The sequence below is a fragment of the Muscardinus avellanarius genome (genome assembly GCF_963383645.1).
Source record: "Muscardinus avellanarius genome assembly, chromosome: 11".
Taxonomy (NCBI): Eukaryota; Metazoa; Chordata; class Mammalia; order Rodentia; family Gliridae; genus Muscardinus; species Muscardinus avellanarius.
The window spans coordinates 43,498,615-43,521,314 of record NC_137797.1 but is presented as its reverse complement, the minus strand read 5'-3'; the positions used below and the strand labels follow the sequence as shown (position 1 = coordinate 43,521,314).

The 22,700-nt window shown below is 35.3% G+C and overlaps 1 protein-coding gene across 3 annotated transcripts in view; it reads left to right on the top strand.

Moving 5' to 3' along the window:
* NAV3 (neuron navigator 3) overlaps positions 1-22,700 on the top strand; it is a gene marked incomplete at both ends in the record, with an annotated part of 410,033 nt that overhangs the window by 307,122 nt on the left and 80,211 nt on the right. For all 3 annotated transcript variants that reach the window (XM_080705150.1, XM_080705149.1, XM_080705148.1), the window contains 6 exons: positions 5,166-5,298; positions 6,155-6,425; positions 7,964-8,672; positions 10,616-11,104; positions 15,987-16,028; positions 17,884-18,044. In XM_080705150.1, coding sequence (XP_080561276.1) covers positions 5,166-5,298; positions 6,155-6,425; positions 7,964-8,672; positions 10,616-11,104; positions 15,987-16,028; positions 17,884-18,044 — 1,805 coding nt within the window. The remainder of the gene's footprint in view (positions 1-5,165; positions 5,299-6,154; positions 6,426-7,963; positions 8,673-10,615; positions 11,105-15,986; positions 16,029-17,883; positions 18,045-22,700) is intronic.

The window sequence follows — 22,700 nt, the reverse complement described above, 5'->3', positions numbered from 1 at the left end:
TAAGAGACATTGGAATATAATCCAGAATCTACCAGTGATCAGATGTACTAATATTATGTGGGTCCAGCCCCATGTTTGTAAATTAGTAGGACATTTATATTTTTTGCTTGCTTGGTTTTTCTTGTTGTTGTTGTTCTATTTGGGGTCTTTTTTTTTTTTCCTTCTCTTTCTTTTATTCAGGTTTTTATTTGCTGGTTTGGTTGTTTGTTTTGCTTTGTTCTCTCAAATGGTCGCTAATTCTTCTTAGTCTATTTAATTTTTGTCCTTTCTTTTCTTTTTCTCTTGTCTCTTCTTTCCTATTCCTTTTTTCTTTTCTTTTTTCTTTTTGTTGTTGTTGTAGTTTTGTTTTCGTCCTCGAAGTATAATTGTTAGCTTTTGTATCTTGTCTAGTTACTTTATTCATGTTTGATTGCTTCTTCCCCCACCTCATTTCTTTTACAAACTTTCTCACACCAGCCTATCTACTCTCTTCTCTCAAGACTTTATTTTCCTTTATTGTATCTCTGTGTTTAATACTCTAGGTATTTCATATCTCCATACTTAAATACTATACTAACTACAAGAGTACTATTATCTAACCTTCTCTCATTCTTATCCAGATACTACCTTATTATACTTAAATCCATACATACCTAATCATACATATCTTATCCAAATCCTTCACCCCAGCTCCTTCCCCAATACCCAACCACCACCATTGGAAAAAGCACTGCTTACTGGCTGTCACTTCTAAATTCCAACTATTAAGATTGGATTAAACATAATACCCACAAACAGTGGGAAGACATCAGAGAAACAAGCCTGAGAACCTTGAAAATGCAAGACCTAGGAACAGTGAGGAGACAACAGAAATCATAAATACTAACCTACAAGAAATTCAAGAAGGGGAGTTCCGAATCTTGATCTACAATATGATGAAAGGATTTAAAACAAGTCTACAAGAGATGAAAGATGAAATAGAAACATTAAAAAAATCAGAAAGAGGTCTGGAATGAAATGAAAGAGTCAATAAATGAAATGAAGACAGCAATAGAAAGAAATTCTGGAAGATTAGATGAAATGGAAAGTAGAATACCACTGTTAGAAGACATTTCATTCAAAACTGAAAACACAGTCAACAGCATACAGAAGTCATTACAACAACAAAACCTAAACATCCAACAATTATGGAACAACATAAAGCATGCTAACTTAATAAATGCCCAAGGGTATTCATAATCTCTTCAGAGAAATAATTTCAGAGAATTTTACAATCATGGACAGAGACTTGGATCTTCATGTCCAAGAGACATACCGAACACCATTAAGACAAGATCAAAGAAGAACCTCCCCACGCCATATAGTAATCAAGATGACCAACATAGAAGCCAAAGACAAAAATCTTAAAAGCAGTGAGAAAAACAATTCCATGAAGCATGTATTACTATTACCCTCATTTTTCAGCTCTGAAAAAGTTCAGATAGGTTAAATCACATGCCTAAGATCTCACTATCATGGAGATGAGATTTGGACAACAATGGAAAGCCTTGTTCATCTCTTCTTTTATTTCTTTTAATAGAATGAATTTGTAAAAGTACACAGTAGGCTTTAAAAGTGAGTAATTTCCCATATACTCCTACTCCCACACATTTGGGGCCTCCACATCCTCTACCTGAGAGGCACCTTTTTGCTAGACCTTCATGAACAAATCATTGCTGCTCTAAGTGCATAGACTATATTAGTGTTCATTCTCTCTCTTCCTCCCTCTCTTTGTCTCTCTTTCTTCCTCCTCCTTCTACTTTTTCTTCTTCTTTCTTCTTTTCTTTTTTCTCTTGTAGTAATGGGGAATGAACACAGGGGCATTATACCTCTTATACCCAGTCCTTTTATTTTTTGTTTTGGAAACAGGGTCTCTCTAGTTTGCTGGAAGTCTTGCTAAATTGCCTAGGTTAGTCATGAAATTGCAGTCCTCCTGTCTCAGGTTCCCAGATGCTAGGATTACAGGTGTGCACTACCATGACAAGCTGATGTTCTTTCTTGATATTATACATTCTATAAATCTGGAAAAATGTATATGGACAGGTATCTATTGTTATGGTATCAGAAGAGTTTCACTACCCTACAGATTATTTGTGTTTCACCTGTTCATCCCTTCCTCCCCATGCTCTATAAAACACTAATTCTTCTGCTGTTTCCATAATTTACCTTTTACATAATATATAGTTGGAATAATACAGTATACAGCATCTTTGGATTGGCTTCTTGCATTTAGTTGCATGCATTTAAGTTAACTGTGCCTTTTTGTGTCTTGATAGATCATTCTTTTTCATGCTGAATATTTTATTATTTCAATATATCATGGATTATCTTTTTGCCTAATGAAGGATCTTAGTTGCTTCCAAATGTTTGCAATTTTGAATACAGCTACTGTAAATGTCTGTGTTCATATTTTTATGTGGACAAGAGTTTTCATCTTATTTGAAATATTAAGGAGTACAGTTTGTGTAACCTATGGTAAGAGTACGGATAGTTTCATAAGAAACTATCAACATGCATTTTTTAATTCTTATTAGCAATAAGTGAAAATTATTGTTCTGCACTTCCTAGTCAACATTCAATGGAATTAATATTTTGAGTTTTGGCTATACTAGTAGATGTGTAGAATATCTCTTTGCTTTAATTTGCATTTCTTCAATGACATGCAGTGTTGAGCACCTCTTCCCTGATTTTTTAATTCCAATCAGAATATCGTGTGTGTGTGTGTGTGTGTGTGTGTGTGTGTGTGTGTGTGTGTGTGTGTTACTGGGAATTGAAGCCAGGGGAATTCTACTTCTGAGCTACACTCCCAACCAAGTTTTATTTATTATTTCGAAACAGAGTCTCATTAGGTTGCTGAGAATCTCACTACTTGCTGAGGTTGTTTTCAAATCTGCCTTCCTCATATTTCAGGCTCCCAAGTACTAAGATGACAGGCATTTACCACCACATCCAGCTCTAATATATAATTTTTCGTGAGGTATCTTTTATGTTTTTCTCTCTCTTTAGTCAAAATGTTCTTTTCTTTATTGTTGAGTTTCTAAGATTCTTTGTGTCTTTTGGAAAGCAATCTTGCCTTAAATATGTATTTTATAAATGTTTTTCCAAACTAATTTATCTTCTCATTTTTTATATATTTTGTTAAGGAATCTGAAATTTACTTTAGTGGTCATCAAGGAATATTTCTCTTTTTATAATTTATGTGCATGTTTTTCTGTAAGAGTACATTATATGAATTAATATAAAACATAAAAAATTAAAGAATATTATATAGAATAAATGACATTTTAGAAATTATGAATGTATTGATTGGGGGTTTTAATTGTAATCTAAATATTCTATTTTTTTCTAATTTAAGAAATAAAAGCATTTTTCAGGATCTTAGAAAAACATATAACCAGACTTTGCTACCTCTACTGGATATCTCTTGACAGTTGGAACTAGAGACCAGATATCCACCAGTGCTGATAGGAAAGCATAGAATGACTCTGATGGCTGATAGAGAAGACTCAGCATTTCTGCTACCTTGTGTGCCATAGTTTATGCCTTTTGTGTGGATATTAATGGTAGAGGACCTGTGTTACATCCCACAGCTGTTAGTGAGGATGTCTGGGAATACATTTTTTTTATATTCTTCTTTGGAATGGTCTGGCTTGTGATGTGAGAAATTCAAAATAAGATGTACAGACAATATTCAACAGATTCCAGCAGCCACAAATAACAGCTGTTGGCTATAGTGATACAAAGTATTCTTTTGCTCATGGTAAATATATAATTGGAGCTGGGCAAGGTGGTGCACACTTGTACTCTCAGCATTCGGGAGGCTGAGACCAGAGGATCGCAGTTCATAGCCAGCCTCAGCTACTTATTGAGCCCTTCTTAACTCAGTGAGACCCTGTTTCAAAACTAAAAAGACTCAAAAATAGGGATAGGGATATGGCTTGAAGGTATAATGCCCCTGGGTTCTATCCCCAGTACCACAAAAAATTACATATCTATATAATTGGTATGGATAATAATATGACTTATACATATCTTTTGTAACCATAATGTGATATAAAATTTCAAGGAAAATATAAACCTAAAGAGGGATCATTATTAATGATATCACTATAAATTCAATTTTCTTGATAATTACTTTCTAAGTTTCATACGTGATCTGAATACATTATTTTTAACTTACCACGTAGCTCATAAAGTACATCAGCTCAGCTCACTATTTCTTTGTGCTCTGCATGAGCTTCTATTAAGAATACTCTCTTCAATGTGTGGATTGCTACAGGAGGTTTCTTAAGTGACATGCTTATTTCATGAGAAGCAGCTTTCATCCATATATAACCTTTGTATTTACTGCACAAAAAGTCATTTAATACAGCCCTTTTTATCTCATTTAGATCACAAATAAACAGGCTCAATTTTGAGATATTTCTATTATAATCTTAAAGGGATTTTATTGTGCATCCTGTGGGGCAAGCATATTTTATTTTAGGGTCTGATGCTTAGGAAAGGAGAAGTTTCAGGATTATAGCAGTGTAGTGTCACGGCCAGTTGTGAATTTTAATCACTCTTCCAGATTTAACAGGTTATATTAGAAAAAGACCAAATACAGGATGACCAGATAGAAAGATACTGTGCATTATCCAGAATTATGAGGAATGGAGGAAGGGTGATATGATTCAATGAATCCCAATTTTTATTGCTAAAAGTTGCTAATATAGGAAAAATCTTTCTGACTAAAGCACACGTTTTTCTATTTTTGGAACAAAGGATGAATTGGTACATGCTTTGTGATTACCTGGTTGCTTTTCAGGAAAAAAAATCAACTGCTATGTTATTCTTTTCTGACACCATGCAATATTTACTTCAGTGTTTTCATTCATTCTACTGATGTGTCCCTGGAACTTGGCTCTGAGGTAGACATTAGTTCTTTCTAACTAGCAGATAAAGGTTATTTGCGGCGAGCACTCCATTCTTATGCTTTTTCTTTCCTCCCAAGGGGAAAGTGGATACTTTTCATTGGAAGATTTTTAGAAAAGCATTGTCTTCCTGACACATGATCAGTGTTGGACGGACATGTAGATGACTTGCATTGTGCATCCTTAACATCATTTGTTTGGCTCATTGCTCTGCCTGTCTCTCTCCGCCTTTAGCTGGGATGACAGCAGTTCCGTGAGCAGTGGTCTCAGTGACACCCTCGACAACATCAGCACTGACGACCTCAACACCACGTCCTCCGTCAGCTCCTACTCCAACATCACTGTCCCCTCCAGGAAAAACACACAGGTAAAAATTGCCCTCTTCCCAATGCTTCTGCCAGTTTCTGCACCCAAAGTATTTTGTATTCAATTAAGTGGTAGTGTGACCTCTTATGATCAAATAATTACATAAACTGAATAAGGCAGAGCTAAGAAGGACTCATTTTGCCACCCCTGGTCTTGAAAATGTTTTAGTCTTTCCTTAAAGACTAAAACATTTTAGTCTTTCCTTAAAGACTTAGGAGTCTTTCCTTAAAAGTCTTTTCTTAAAAGTCTTTCCTTAAAGACTTAGGAGGAGATGCGTCAATGTGAACCTCCACCTATGTTCATCATCAAAAGCAGATTAAAAAAAAAAAAATATATATATATATATATATATATCCTATTGTTAAAATCTAACCCAGAAAGACCTGTTTTGCCATATTTCTCCTGTTAATATATATGTTTAAAATTTAAATAGTTTATTTTAATGGCCTAATTTTAGCTATTTCTTGATTAATTTTATGATGATCTCTGAAATAAATTACTAGCTCTCACATGAACGGCGAGTCAAGAATGGATATTAAATAATTAAGTTTTATCTTGTCTTAGTTTCCCTTGTTACATTTGACACAGAACATTTCTTTGCTTCCAGAGTGCTTAATTGGGTTTTCTGCACGAATTTATCTTGACATTCTTTAATATGTGCGAGTGAGAATTATGTGGCTAAAATTAATGAAACTTAAATGAACACATAGATAAAGATAGAGTTGTCACTGGCATTCTCCTAAATATAAATCATTGCTTCTTTTTTTTGAGTCAGTTATCTGAAAGTACATTCTAGTGCCTCATTCACTTTATAGATTTTTAAGCATCAAGTTTTTCTGAAATGCTTTTTGTTCTAGTTGAAGACAGATTCAGAGAAACGGTCTACCACAGATGAGACCTGGGACAGTCCTGAGGAGCTGAGGAAGACAGAAGAGGATGTGGATGGTCATGGTGATGGAGGTGGCAGGTGGAAGAGCGGCTCCTCCGGGCTGCCCGAGGACCCCGAGAAGACAGGACAGAAGGCTTCCCTGTCCGTTTCACAGACGGGGTCCTGGAGAAGAGGCATGTCAGCCCAGGCTGGGGCACCAGCCCGGCAGAAGGCTACAACCAGTGCACTCAAGACCCCCGGTAGGATGGGCACTTGGCAGATGCTTTGTGAGAGTGCTTTAACCAATTATTTTCAGCCTATACTTATTTTCTTTAATGGTACATCTTAAAAAATAATATTCTTTTCTATATAATTTATTAACTTTTATCTAAATTGCACATCACTTATCATATAACTCCACTTAAATACAACCATACAGGTGCTTGAAAGAGCACACCCTCACAATTTTGGCTTACTGAGCATCTTACGAATTGTGGTCTGTCTCAGTCTCAACATTCTCAATCAAAGAGTCTAAAACAGCTTAGAGAAAGGAAAATTTATTTGCTTAGAGTTCTTTGAAGATTGCAGAGGTCGGTCTAAAAAGGCTGTGTCTGTGCCACTCAGTGCATGGTGGTGAAAAGCAGAGAAAGGGAGACGGCAAGGGCTCTGCTCTCACATCAGTAAGAGGCTAAAAGCAAGGAAGCCTGCAAGCAAAGGGATTCAAAGACAGAAGCACAGCCATCCTCCCAGGATGGTTTTCCAGCCACTCTCTACCTTTCTAAGTGACCACCCAGTAAACCCATCACAATGGATTTATCTACTGATGAGTTTAGAACCGTCCTTATTTACTTGCGTCAACTCAATATTAAAACATGAACTCTTCAGGTCTAACCATTATATGGTCATTTTAAAATAAAATAAGGCCACTAGATAAACAATAAACTTTCATTTATTCTGACTTTTTAAATGAATGTTTGAAATATTGTTGATACATATACCCTGGGTTTCACCAGTAAATTTTAAGGGCCAAAAGTAAACACATTAAATCTAATGGGTTATGACGTTGGATATTTGAGACGTTATTTGTGAATCAGAGTTTTTGAAGGAAGAGTGAAAGAATTCTGCAAAAAACACACCATTTTTTAATTATTAAAATTTTAATGTGGATCATGATGAAGTATAAAATGCTTTTCCTGCTATTCTCTGTCATTTATTTTTAATACACTCTCTCTTTTGTAAATCTTTCCACCTGAAGTATGAATACCACTGGGTACTTCAAATATTCTCTAGTACTTAGCTTGATAGGATTAAGTGGTATCCTTTTAAAATAGGAGTGTTATGCTGGGCGTGGTGGTGCACGCTTGTAATCCCCATGCTTGGGAGGCTGAGACAGGAGGATCGCACAGGTTCGAAGCCAGCCAAACTGGCTTAAGAGAGCCTGTTTCCAAATAAAAATATAAAATAGGTCTGGGACTGTAGCCCGGAGGTAGAAGGCTTTCCAGGAACCCCAGTACCACCAAAATTTAAAAAATAGGAGTGTTACATGATATAAAGGTATTAACAAATAACAACCTCATGTGCTTTCCTTTGTCTCCTTCAGCTCTGATCACATTTCCTCTTACAGCCAAAGTTTTATAGCTATACACTCAATCCTGTCAATATATTAGAGTGTATGCTTAGATCTAAAGGAATACACATTTAGGAAGTGAAGTAACATTTCACACCTTTTTTAGGAAATGGTAGTATGATATCAAAATATGCAGAAGACCCACATATTTGTGTATTTTTCATTAATTAGGAAAAACTGATGATGCCAAAGCTTCTGAGAAGGGGAAAACACCCTTGAAAGGATCCTCCCTACAAAGATCCCCTTCAGATGCAGGGAAGAGCAGTGGAGATGAGGGGAAAAAGCCCCCCTCAGGCATTGGACGATCGACTGCCACTAGCTCTTTCGGATTTAAGAAACCTAGTGGAGTGGGGTCGTCCACCATGATCACTAGCAGTGGAGCGACCATAACAAGTGGCTCAGCAACACTGGGTAAAATCCCCAAGTCAGCAGCCATCAGTGGGAAGGCAAACGCAGGGAGAAAAACCAGTCTGGATGGTTCCCAGAATCAGGATGATGTGGTGCTGCACGTGTCCTCCAAGACCACACTGCAATACCGTAGCCTGCCCCGGCCCTCCAAGTCCAGCACCAGCGGCATTCCTGGACGAGGCGGCCACAGGTCCAGCACCAGCAGTATTGATTCCAATGTCAGCAGCAAGTCAGCTGGCGCCACCACCTCGAAACTCAGAGAACCTACTAAGATCGGGTCGGGGCGCTCCAGTCCTGTCACCGTCAACCAGACAGACAAGGAGAAGGAGAAGGTAGCAGTCTCGGATTCAGAGAGTGTTTCTTTGTCAGGTTCCCCCAAGTCCAGCCCCACCTCTGCCAGTGCCTATGGTACACAAGGGCTCCGGCAGCCAGGATCCAAGTACCCAGATATTGCTTCACCTACGTTTCGAAGGTAAGGATATGGAAAATTATGCTGGAAAATATCAACAGATGTATATGTCACATGCACACTATATATAAACATTATAACTTCCTGAATACACATATTTCTTAGAATTTTAAAGTGCAGTGAGTTCCAAGAGTCTGATCATACAAATAGCTAACAGGAAAAGTGGTTCTCACTGTGAGAAATGGTCAAACTTTGCAGTTGCACTATCTTTGTAGTATGAAAAATACAAACAGCATATATAAGAGAATTGAAATCAGATGGTGACAGTCAGCGGTAAAAAAAATCAATATCTTGTAAAAATTCAATGGATTTAAATCCCTCCTTTCCAAAATTATAAAACTAAACAGTCGGTCTTTATGACTATTGGCATTCATTTTCAATGTGTGTTATCATGCTGGTTCTTAAAGAGTTGATGGTCTTGAATAGAGATGACATTGTGTTCCTTGTAACAGATTACATTGGACAGATCTATCTACTCTCATATCTTGACATATTAGAGGAAATCAAGATATGATCATATTAACAAATGTTAAAACCATGTAGATGTTTGGTAGAAGATAGCAACTAGAGAGGGCTTAGTTTCCTAACTCTTCACCAGCTCTCTTTGACAGGACTCTGGTAAGTGGCACGATTGGCTTCCATACTAAATTGACTTTGTATCAAATATGGGGAGTTCTTCTGAGAGATATCACTGTTTTTGAATATCTTTAGTGGCCAGAAAAAAAGACTTGGGACAAAAAGCTACAACCCTCTGGGTCTGTTTTCTCATCTGTGAAGCGAGAGAGTATTACTTGTAGTTCTTTATCTCTAACATATTTTAACGTTTGCTTTTATTTTGCTGGCTAAGCCAACAATGTTGATATTATGAAAATAAATGATATAGAAATATTTACTCTTACATCCAAGCAATCCTAGATAAATAAATATCTGAAAAATCTAGAAGGTTTATTCTTCAATAGAAATAGTAATCCTGAAGAACTGGTTTTTTGAAATGTTGATTCTCATTGGAAAAGAAAATTTTTGGCTTATAACTAGAGTAAATATTTCTGTTGTATAAGTAAAAGCCAATAGTGCCCTCCTGTGGCCCATTACCTATGAAACAATTTCTCATATTCGTCATAAAATATTTCACTGTAGGAAATATGAATCTCATTACAACTTAATTAGCAATCATTATGCCATTTCTTCATATCACTTTATTTCCATACTTACATAAATTTGACATCATCTGCCTCATTTACAAAACTAAAATGTTTTCTGAACTAAACTCCAATATCTAATGTAGCACCAACTATACTTCACATCACATATTATAAATATGTATTTGAATAGCACTGGCAACTGTCATCAAACCCTTTGGCCTTTCTTAGGGGTAGAAATACAAACTCACATGTTGCCAACAATTTCCAATATTGTTTCTAACCAGCTACTACTCCCTGACAGACACTTAAGCCACAAGATATTTAAGATAACTTCCTGGACCCTGCCTTAAGCATTCCTTTTAGATTGTGCATAAACTGTTATAATTAAAGAAAAAAAGCAAATGATCTGCTTAAATGTTCTATATCGAATGCGTAGAAGTTGTTTCATTATAATGGCTCTGTAGATAGGTAAGCCCAAGAATAGTCAAAATACTTCAGTCAAGGATTCTTATGATCTCTTAAATTGTGAAAGCTGGGACTTTCATGCTTGGCCTTTGTCGAGCCTGCTTCCCCCCGCAGCCCTGGGGAGCAGCCCAGTACTGATTTACCCTTATGGTGATGTGAGAGCTTTTCAGCACTCGATTCACAAGTCCAAGCTTACAAAGTTTGTTAACATAGAGGCAGGATGTGCTTGGTAGCTCGACGCACCAAAGCACACTTGGCTCTGTGTCCTGTAACCCTAAATATTAAATGTGGATATCAGTTTCTCGGAACAACTGAAGTTGTTATTTGTTTTTCTTTTAGGTTGTTTGGTGCCAAGGCAGGTGGCAAATCTGCCTCTGCACCTAATACTGAGGGTGCGAAATCCTCCTCAGTAATGCCCAGCCCTAGTACCACCTTAGCGCGGCAAGGCAGTCTGGAGTCACCGTCGTCTGGTACGGGCAGCATGGGCAGTGCTGGTGGGCAGAGTGGCAGCAGCAGCCCGCTCTTCAATAAACCCTCAGACTTAACTACAGATGTTATAAGCTTAAGTCACTCCTTGGCTTCCAGCCCAGCGTCGGTTCACTCTTTCACCTCAGGAGGTCTTGTGTGGGCTGCCAATCTGAGCAGTTCCTCTGCTGGCAGCAAGGACACTCCAAGTTACCAGTCCATGACTAGCCTCCATACGAGCTCTGAGTCCATTGACCTGCCCCTCAGCCATCATGGCTCCCTGTCTGGACTGACCACAGGCACTCACGAGGTTCAGAGCCTACTCATGAGAACGGGTAGTGTGAGATCTACTCTCTCAGAAAGGTGAGCTTTCTTGGAGGCATTGATGAAGTCCTTGCCCCTACCCCCCTGCACCGCACTTAACCTTCCTCCCCTAATTCCCTTGATTTCAGTGTGAGTGCCTCTGCTGCCGCACAAAGTAAAGATCGAAAGATGTAGTCAGGTGTGGTAGATCATTCCTGTAATCCTAGCAGTTGGGAGGCTGAGACATGAGGATCTCAGTTTTGAGACCAGCCTCTGCTTCTCAGTGAGATTCTCAGCAGCCTAGAGAGACCCTGTTTAAAAATAAAGTATAAAAAGAGCTGGGATGTAGCTTGGAAGTAGAATGCCTCTGATTTCAATCCCCAATACCAAAATTAAAAACAAAATAGGGCTGGGGTGTGGTCTGGAGGTAGAATACTCCTGAGTTCAATCTCCAGTACCAAAAAAAAAAAAAAAAAAAAAAAATTGAAATAAACAAGATTGATGAGACTGACCTTTTTTTTTATTATTACCAAATTTTCAGAAGACTAAAAACATTAAGAGTAGAGTGGTTAAATAATTAAGTTTATCAGTATGAATACATAGATTTAGAGCCAGCAGCCAATATTTAAAGCATGCATTTATATACTAAATGATGTTTTCTCAAGGCATTTTAATGACTTGACTTGAGTTTCAGGATAACACAAGCTTCTTATGGTAATTTAAACATTTTAAAGACCACATTTAAATGGATTCTACAATTATGCTCTGAGCAATATGTTAAATTTGTTTTATTTATGCTTCTGTGAAAAAAAATAGCAACTGGATTTCTGGAGAATCCTAGTTGAATTGGGGGCAAAAATCAATTGTCATCCATGCAATCTTAGAGAAAATTATATGACCATACTATTTTTAAATTGGTCTCTTAAAATGTGATCATATTAATGAAGTGTTTTTGTTGATTCTAAATTTTTTAATTTAAAGAAGTCAACATAACAAGGCATTTATTACCTACTACACCTAAAAGAAGAGAATGTGTGACTGGTGAACAGAATGGCTCCAGAGTCCCTCTGCCACCACACCCCAAAATCCTGATACATGATGCCAACTCATACTCTCAAAAAAATGTCTTAAAACGGCCACTCTTCCCCTAAGATAGTTTTTTTTTTTAACACATATAAGGCTTTCGCAAATGCCCTTGACCAACATATATTAATTATGTGGGGAAAACACTGCTGATCACTGAAAATATCTGATAACTTTCTCTAAACCTTTTTCCCCCATTCTGAATATAGAAGCCATCATATGTCCTGTTTTCAAGACTTTTAGCCTTACTTCCAGAATATTTTTTAAATATCAATTAGTTGGATATAGTGGCAGCACATACCTGTAATCCTGGTATTTGGGAGGCTGAGACAGGAGGTTCACAGGCTTAAGGTCAGCCTCAGCAACTTAACAAGACTCAGCAACCTAGTGGGGCCCTTTTATAAACTAATATTTTTTAAAAAATAAGAAAGGCTGGCAGTGTAGTTCAGGGATAGAATGCCCCTACCAAAAAACAAAACAAAATGAAACAAAAAATCTTAAATCCTTTACCTGGACTTTCTCTACAGTAAGATAATTGTTCCTTAATTTAATATTTACTACTGTTCTCTCACTGTTTTTTTTCCCTTTTTTTTTTTTTTTTTGCCTTCATGAAATGCAAAACCCTGAATGAAATATTGCTGCTACCAACTTTACTTCCATCTCCCTAACAAGGAGACACAGCCATACAAACAAAATTCTCTCTGGATGGAAGGATCTCAGAACTAGCTGAGTACTGCTGCTCAGTACTTGCTATGGTGCACTGCTGATTGCAGAATATATTTTTCTTATAATCAAAATATCGGGGCCAAGACAATCAACTAGGTGATAGAAACTACAGTGTGCCTATTTTTCTTTTGGTTTTACTATCATATGTAACATATATAAAACCATTGGTTTTCAATCAAAGAAGGTAGACTTCCTACAACACTGTAGATCCCAGTTTCAGTTATTTTAAGCTAAATGGGCATTGTCATGTGCCATTTATAAAACTTCTAACACGTACATCAAATTATATTGAAAATATTTTACCAGCCTATCTTAATGAATGCAACCTCAATCATAAATTCAGTTGTGAGGAATCCAGATAACAAGTTGATAACCAAATCAAGTATGTTGCAAGCATGTTACCAATTGTTGGCCAGAACCACCCCCCAAATCCACATCACTTTTAAATTATAAAGATGACTCCAGCAATTTGCCAATATAACTAAAAGTCTTTCTTCAGTGTTTGGATATTAAAGACACAGAAATATAATTAAGGAACTAATTGTAACCAAGTAACCCTGAAATCAAAACCAGCTGTTAAGATTAATAAGTTTTATAGTGATAACTGGTATGCAATTTTAACATTTACTCTGACCTATATTTTAGTTGCATTCAGTATGAATTTTGACTAGAAAGATGCACAAATGGATATGAAGTTATTATTCACTTTAAGAACAATTTTTATAGTTGTTCAATCTTGAAAATAGACCAATTTTACAAATGGGAATACTCTAATATTAAAATAGCCAAGTGAAGACTTTTTCTAAAATATAGTTGAAACTAATTTTGGATAAATAAATAAGTTTTATATGTGATTCTTAGTTAAATACACTGATGAATATGAAGCCATATAAAATGTTAATATCTTCATAGGTATAACATATAGAAGATATTAATTAGTACCTTGTATCATATTACTGGATTGACATAATTTTTATATAAAACATTATCCACTCTGTTTTGTAATGAACAAGATTATAAGCAATAGCAGATCACTCTGATCCTTTAAAGAATATTTAAGTAAGAAAAATTTAGTGTAACTGGATATCCTGGCTTAGTTATACTTAATTGGACAGCATAATGCTGAGAATGCTAAAAAAAAAAACCCAAAGAGTCATATCTGAGAGAAAGTGTGTTAAAGTATAAATATTTAAAGTAATTACAGATATAAAATGGAAAGAGATATATGTAAGTTTATGAATTATTTTAGAATACTTTGATATTCATATCCCAGTACTAGTCAGTGAGTTTTTATAGAGATTTAAATTTTTGTTAAAATTCCTCTTCATTAAAATTGATGAAATAAATTAATAAATTAATACATAAATAATAAAATACTTTTTATTTTAGTGACTAAATCATTGGTGTCCTTTGTGCCACAGACAGTCCATATTTGTTTTGGTTTTTTTTTCTATTTCATAAGGCCTAATCAACATTTTTAAATAATATAAAGTAGTAACCAGCTATGTATATTTCTAGTTTGTCATTAGATGTCAAATCTGACAACCTCACTTTGTCTTTCTGCACAGAGACAACTGGCTTTGGGCAAAATGTGTCTTTGTAGAAGTCCCCACTTTAATCATTGATGACTACCTTCTGACCTTTGCTGGCATATAAGTTGACAACCATTCAGGGTTTGCAGAAAGATCTTCATAATGAAATCATTGGTATCCAGATTCAAACAGATAGTTCTACCTACAGCTTTAAATGACACTGGTTAATCTAAATGCTTTTTTAGGTTTTCTTTTCATTAAATTACCTTGCGACACACGAACATAAAACTTTTTACTCATCTGGATGCATTGGCAAAAAAATGCAAATTTTAAATATTCATTGCGATGTTAACTTTAATTTGCATACATGAAAGAGATCATCTTTGAAGTGGCTTTTGACCACATAAATACTGTAGCATAATGTAGTTCATATTTGAAGATCTCGCATCATTTCAATGTGATTCCCTTTGTTTATCCACATGAATAAGAAAACTTCTAAAGTCAAGATATAGACTGGAACAGGCCGGCATGTATATAATGTAGTAATGCTCTTGTATGGATATTCCCATCAAATAAAGATAAAGTGGTATCAAGTATTTGGATGCTATCCGTAACAGTGCTAACTAATGGAGTGCACACTGAAGAAAACATTTTAGCTTTGACTATGAGTGATTGAATCATAAGTCAATGTGTTTACATTCATGGTGTATCATCCCCATTATACATATTCTGTGTATTTAATTTTGATCATTTGGGGTTCGGAAAGAAGAGACCAGTAATTTTTCAAAATCAAATTAATATTCTTTTTGCTTGTGAATATGCCAGAGATGACAACAGAATACCTAGATGTGTTCCACTTGCTTGTTAATACTTTTTTTCTCCTCTTTTCAGAAAGGCCATTTCTCATTTACTCTAGACACATCTTTCCATCCCTTCCTATGACCAATTATTTTAAAACAGAGATGATAACAATTTAGCTCCTTAAATACCTAATCAATGATTTCCAAAAGATGAGACAGCTTAATTTCATTTAAACATTTAGATAAATGATACCAGAACCATTATTTTTAAAAAATACTCATATACTTGTTTCTTCTCTCATATGTAAATGGGGAACACATATACCTTTACTTTTATTGAAAATAATTTGAAGACAAAAGTGAAGATTAAGTGGAGCTTTTCATCCTCTCTGGCCATAAGAACCTGTCACTTGAATTGGATGCAGATCAATCTCATGGCCACCTCTGTGGTTTCCCTGCATGTGAAGACAATAAGTCCCGTTAGCTGTGTAGGGAAGTGAAAGCTACCATAGCATTAGATAAATACAATCCAGAGGATAGCTATGCTAACATATGATTTAATCTACTAATATTGTTGTTGCATATGAGCTTTGAATGATACTGTAGTATTAGAAAGAAACTCAACATGCCTGATAGTAATGGACATCTTGTCACCTTTAGTTGTCCTCTTCCAAAGAGCTAATCATTTATATATGTGTTGCCAAAAGTTTACTTTGCGTAGCTGAGAATCATTTTTGCTGGCTGTATAATTTGGAAGTTTTGTTTACATTATATCCTTAGGGGTTTTCTTTGTTTTAACAGCATGCAGCTTGACAGAAATACACTACCCAAAAAGGGACTAAGGTATATATTTTTCTCAGCACAATTATTGCCTTTTTCTGTTGTTATGTAGACTTTGTGTGCTGTCTCTCCTCTTTCTTTCTTTCTTTCTTTCTTTCTTTCTTTCTTTCTTTCTTTCTTTCTTTCTTTCTTTCTTTCTTTGCAATGTAGCAGCTAGCAGCTGGCACTGAGGGTCACGTCACTTATAAACTGGATGCTTACTCTGGCCCAAGAGTTGGTGAGATGGCCCTTAGGAAGAGATCCTAGAAGAGATTGAAGTGTGACTCAAATTAATTCCAGTACAAATATCACTATTTTGAAGTAATTTGATTCCCTGAGGACTTGTCTTAGGCCTTGCTTTTTTGCAACTTTTGGTAGAAAAAAGAAGTTACTATTTCATTTTAATTCTCCAAATTAAAAATAGAAGAACTTTCCTAACTAATATCTAGGAGGCTATGCTTCCAAAACCTCAAACCCACTTAATCTATAGCTGTGGCCATTAATGATGAAAAGCTGAAGGATGCTCTCATTGGAATAAAAAAATATTTTCCTTATCACAAGACAAGTATTACAATTAAGGTATAATTTTTACAAATTTTTCTTGGGTGGATGAGACAGGAGAATTGCAGGTTCCAGGAAAGCATCAGCAAGTAGTAAGACTTGAATCAACCTAGCGAGACCTTGTTTCCAAATAAGAAATAAAATTGGGCTGGGTATGTATCTCAAATTTAGAATATCTCTTGGTTAAATCCCCAGTACCATAGACCTATACACACACACACACATACACACACAAAAAATAAACCTGCCAAGTCTTGGCTTCTGTGTTTCAGGATGCTGGTATCTATCAGATCAATTTAAATCTAAATTAATATTTAATCATCTCAAATAAATTTTCAGTTGATATTAAAAATGAAATGTTAGTTCATGGCCATGTTTTAGTGTACACTGATTTCTAAAGAGGATATATAAAATTAGGCATGGTGGCTTACTCCTGTAATCCCAGTTTGTACATGACTCAGGCAGGAGGATCACAGGTTCGAGGCCAACCTCAGAAACTTAGACCTTCAGGAACTTAACAAGATCCTGTTTCAAAATAAATAAAATAGGACTGGGGATGCATCTCAGAAGTAGACTACCCCTCAGTACCACAAAAATTAATAAGGTAAAATAATTATAAAAAGGCTTAACTCTGTAAACATGATACATTAACTGATCTTTGATGCTATGATTTTATCACTCTGGCAAAAAAGTTTGTAATGGCTGAATTAGATATTCTACATTTCCCCTTTTCTCTGAAATTTCTTAGCAATAGCAAACAGCTGACAATTATTTTACTTCAATATTTTGTTCTAGAACTTTATTTTTTCATTAAATTAAATGCTTTTCTCCCTCCGTAAGCAAATCCAGACATGATGTCAAGGGGAATTTTAGTCAAATAGTGTTTTTTCCTTCAAACGAGGTAGACGTTAGTGTGAGTCCCACCTCGTATCATTTCTGTGACCATCACTCCACTTCCCTTGGCTTCTGGCCTGACACTGTCTGCCATCTTTACTCTGCGTGTTCACCCTCTTTACATTCTTCCAAGCGCTGTATTTTGAGTCCTTCTCAGTTAACTTGGCTGTTTGCTTTGCTTATGATTTTCAACTTCATATCTCACAGAAGCATAATTTTTCTCTCAAATGCCTTCCCCACCCCCTGAGGGATTCAAACAGATGGTGTCGAATCATCTGGAAGAACTGAGCAATTCTAATTAAATTCAATCTGTTTGAGATTGTTGTTCAGTCTGAATAGTAAGCTCCTCTCGATTGATTTCCTGTCCTGGTTTTGCCTTGCCCTTGTCGATGTGCTGAAGTGTCTGAGCTGTGCTGTTTTGCAGATATACCCCGTCATCTCGGCAGGCCAACCAAGAAGAGGGCAAAGAGTGGTTGCGCTCCCATTCCACAGGAGGGCTGCAGGATACGGGCAACCAGTCGCCTCTGGTCTCCCCTTCTGCCATGTCATCCTCTGCCACAGGAAAATACCACTTTTCCAACTTGGGTAAATTATTCTAAATTATAATTTTGTTTTGTTCCTTTTGCCACCTACTCACAGGAACCATGATATCGTTCCGTAAAAAAAAAAAAATATATATATATATATATATATATATATATATATATATATATATATATGTTTTATATTCAGAGAATATGCCGTTTTTGGTTCACGACTAATGATTAAGGTAAATAACAATGTTGGGAATTTTCAATCTCAGCTCCAGAGGCTCACAAAGGTCATTTGACTTGAAAAAATCCCCACCATTAGTGAGAGGCAGAGGCAGCAATTAATCCTGGCACACCTGACCTCAAGCACAGGAAACTTTCCATTGAGTCTCAGAATCCTCCTTAAAACCAGTACAATATCTACTTATTTTCTCTTTAAAATGTTAAAATTTCCTTTTAAAACAAATGACTAATCTTTATTCTATAGAGAAATAAAAATATTTGGGGAGAAAATCCATGCGATTGTCTGACTGTAAGATAGCTTCTTTGAACATTTTTTAAGTTGAACTCACTCTAAAATAAGAATTGCTATTAAGACAATATTCCATGAACATTTTTAGATAAATATAAGGAAAAAGAAGTTACTATCTTGGCATTGGGTAACTTTGTGCCTAGCCTCATTTGTATGTACTTAAAATTGTTTGCCTAAATGCCATACAAATCACAGGAAAGATTGACAAAATAATGAAATGAGTCTAAATGTGACATTTATCATTTTTAACTTTTGTTAGTGTTTTGGAATGTATCATAGTGAAACTCAAAGTGATACAAAAGTACTTGCACACATTTGATATATTCCCTTCAACTTCCTTCCTTCTCATAAACATGAGTTTGGTAGCAATAACTTCATATATTGTTATAGCATTATTTTAACTGTTTTTTTTCCTCAATTCCCCTTTACTTCCTCCCATCTTCCTTCCTCATCACGTTCCACTATTCTTCTGGTCTCTCTCCTTATTTATCTAAAGTCTCTTATAGATATAATGACTTAAAAACAGATTTATCGCCTACCGGGTCACATATAAAGTAGTCTTTAATTTTTCTCTTCACTAAAAAAAATTTTTTTTCCTAATCATGTTTCCACAGATGGACATTTCAAACATTTCAACTTTCAGCCTGTCAGGACTCAAGCCTATTTCTTCTCCATTATAACTCTTCCCACTATGCCAAATGCAGCTTTTAGCAATTAAAAGCAATTGTTAGAGCGACATTCCTCATAAGCTAATGAGTTCTTATCAACACTAAAGTTTGTTACTAAATTTACACAGTGATGATAATTCTTTGCTCTATAATACCAAGGAATGTAGGTTTTATTTACTTTTAGTCATAGTTATAAAATACAGCAAAAAAGTTGACACTTAAAGAAGTGAATTGGAAATTCTTTTGTAGCACCAGAGAAATATGAGTTAAAGTATAATTTTAAATTGGGTTAGGACTAAATAAGTGATATATGCATGTATGGGTCTACCATCTTGTACTCCATTAAGATGTATTGACTACAATGCACCAATAAAAGATTAAAAAAATAAAAAATAGAATTTAAAAGAATAAAATATTTACTAGTCAATTTTAAAAAAAGGAAGTGTAAAATTTGTACTCTAAAAACCACAAATGATTATTGGAAGAAACTAACGGTGGAATCAATAGAAAAATAAATAAATAAAAATATATAATTTCATGAAACATTTGAAACAAACCAGAACTACTCCAAATACTACATATTTGCTAAGTACCTCATTATATTCTGTCAACTTTTTCATTAATTGACATTGAATTGATTAGTTGACTCCTTATGCCATTTTTTATCAATATTCTTAGTATTGAATACGAATAGTCCAGTTTTCTTTGAAGAAAAAAATAAACTACAACACTTACTATGTTGGACTTGATGAAGTCATTAAACCTCGATTTTTCATCTGTAGAACAGAAAAATAATATCTAACTCAGAAGGACCAGTTCAATGTCTAAAGACTGAGAAGTATACATAATTTGCTAGAATCTGACAAATTATTATTATTAGAAATAATATTTTACTCAATAAGGCAGCAGCACTCAGATATACTTGAGCTTTGTTAGCATTTAATTAGGTATAATTCACAAGACAGTAACCAAACAATTTAATGTGGAGGTTTGCAGCTTCGATTTTAGAGAGACCCTTACAAAGCTATGACATTTGAATCAAGCCCTCATTTACCAGGAATGTCAAATATTTTCACAGAGATAAGCTTGTACCAAGTTTGCATAAATTGAAGTTAAAATATTAGCTGAAGTTAACATTTTTTAACAAATGTGTTTAAAAATGATGTATAGCACACTTGGGAATGCATTTTATTACATAGTTCTCAGAGTTGAAGCTGAATATTAAATGTGAATTCTACTTCTACTGACAACAGACTGTCTCTGTATAACTTTAATTGTCCTGATAACTTTCAGAACACTGAATACATATATCCATTATTTTTATTTCTATGGAAACAAAGGTCTAAAGGTCAAGCTCACCTTAGTAGGATTTAGCCCCAGCCCCTTTACACCATTGTACTTTTTGCCAGGATTCTCTCAGTAGCATCAAACAGTAATGCCATTGTCTCTCTCAGAGCACCTCAGGCTTGATCTTTGGTGACACCACCCTCTCAAATTGTCTAACACTTTCCTAGCCACAATTCTTTCTCCCAGTGAGACTCACTTTAATGTGGATATGCTACTTCTGAAAGTGGAAGGGGTAATAATTGGCCAGGTTTTAGGTGCAGCCCCCTCCCCTATAATATAGTCCATCCTCCATCTACACATTCTATGTGTGTGTTTCCAAAGGACTTTCTGTACCTTTTCTCGCCCTAAACATGACTTTTTGTTCTCATCCACAACTTTAATGTCTATCAAGTCAACATTCTTTTACGCAGATCCTTTCCAGCTCTCAAATTAACACCCCAGTGTATGAAACTACTTAGCCATCTCACACCAGTGTTCTTTTTAACTCTTTTCTTCTCTTTCCTTATTTCACAGATCATTCTTCTTCAACTATATCAGTGTAAAAATCTCAGTGTAATCAATAGGCTTACTCAAAATCATGCCTCCTTTATATTGTACATTTTCAGTAACTAAAACATATAATTTTTCTCTTTTAAAATGTAAGGGTGCTCTATTCATCTCTCTTTATCCCTGACATTATTCTTGCTGAAACTTTTTTTTTTTAGACAGTTTAAGTGGATTTCAGGTTTGTCTTACTGCTTCCATTCACTTCAATATTTTCACCCATTGAGATATATGGAGGGAGACTTTCCCATTTTTGTCCGTGAATTCTCATGGGCCTGTCCACATTTTGCAGGCATACATAGCTTCCAATCAGGTATTCTGAAATCTCTGTGTTCTGCTACTCTATAAAAGAAAAAAAAAAGGATAATTAATAAACTGAGAATAAAGTTTTGCTTGCATTTCTAGATCACTGAAACTTATACTTATTTGGGTGAGAAAATGGATAAAATTAAAATTCAACTATATATTAATTATTAATAATTTTTAAATTTATAAAATAAAATTAGTGAGATTAAAATGTATAGCATTAACATTCAAGAGCTGCAGTGTGTATGCTCATTAACATATGTTAATATATGAAAATTTCTAAAAATATTACAGTCAAAATTACATATAATTAGTAGAAACTTAAAGTCTCTAAAATTATGACATTTTCAGTGGAGTACTGTGTGCCACTGCTAAAGTAAACTATTGTGTATATGTAGTTCCTTACATCCTAGGCATACTAGAAACCATTACCACTCGAGGAAAAAAAAAAGCAGTATATAACTCATGGAAGCAAAGCAAGTCTTGGGAAGAAAATTCATTTTATGTTGGCCATGGTTCTTGGGAGGCATTTTCTAACCTGGTGAGTCTCATGAGACTCACAGGGATGTGTCCATGACTGACAATCATTGCTTAGATTCCTTCTACCCCTGCCGCATGGCAGAAGCATTAATATAACCCTGTCACTTTCTAGTTGTGTGTATTACATGGGTCCTTCTCATACAGAATGCCCGGGAAACATCTTTGTTTGAAACATTTCTATGTGTTTGCTCACGAGCATCCTTTCACCTCGTACAGCCTCCCATTTCCCTCCCCATTTACATACATACTTCAGCCTATTCAGAGAGAATGCCTTACTTCTGTGCTCTTGGCAGCACAGAATCTCACGGTTGAGATCCACATTTAATCAATCATTGATCTAGCGTGCACCTTTTTATGACATCTCTTGCTTCTTCTCCAAACTTGCTAACAATAAAAATAATACACTTTTGATTTTTCCTTTAAAAATCTAAATAAAATTTTCCTAAATCTTCCATTGTTGCTGAGTCATTTATGCAGATTCTACAAAGCTAAGTTAAAATTAAATACCATATAATGACACTTTTCTTATTTAAAACAGTCTGGAAACTTATTGGTTAATGTCTAGCTATTGGAGTAAAGGTATTAAGAGATGTGGAAATACTAAAAATCCCAGTCCACATTATTCCTCAGTTGTTTTCTCCACAAATCACTGCAAATAAATAAATAAATAGTTCTAATAAAAAACACTGACTTTGCTATGTACCTCCAATTTAAGACAAGTTCAGTAGCCCTCCTTTCCTGAATAGATTTTGATACATGTTTCTGTCCTGTTTAA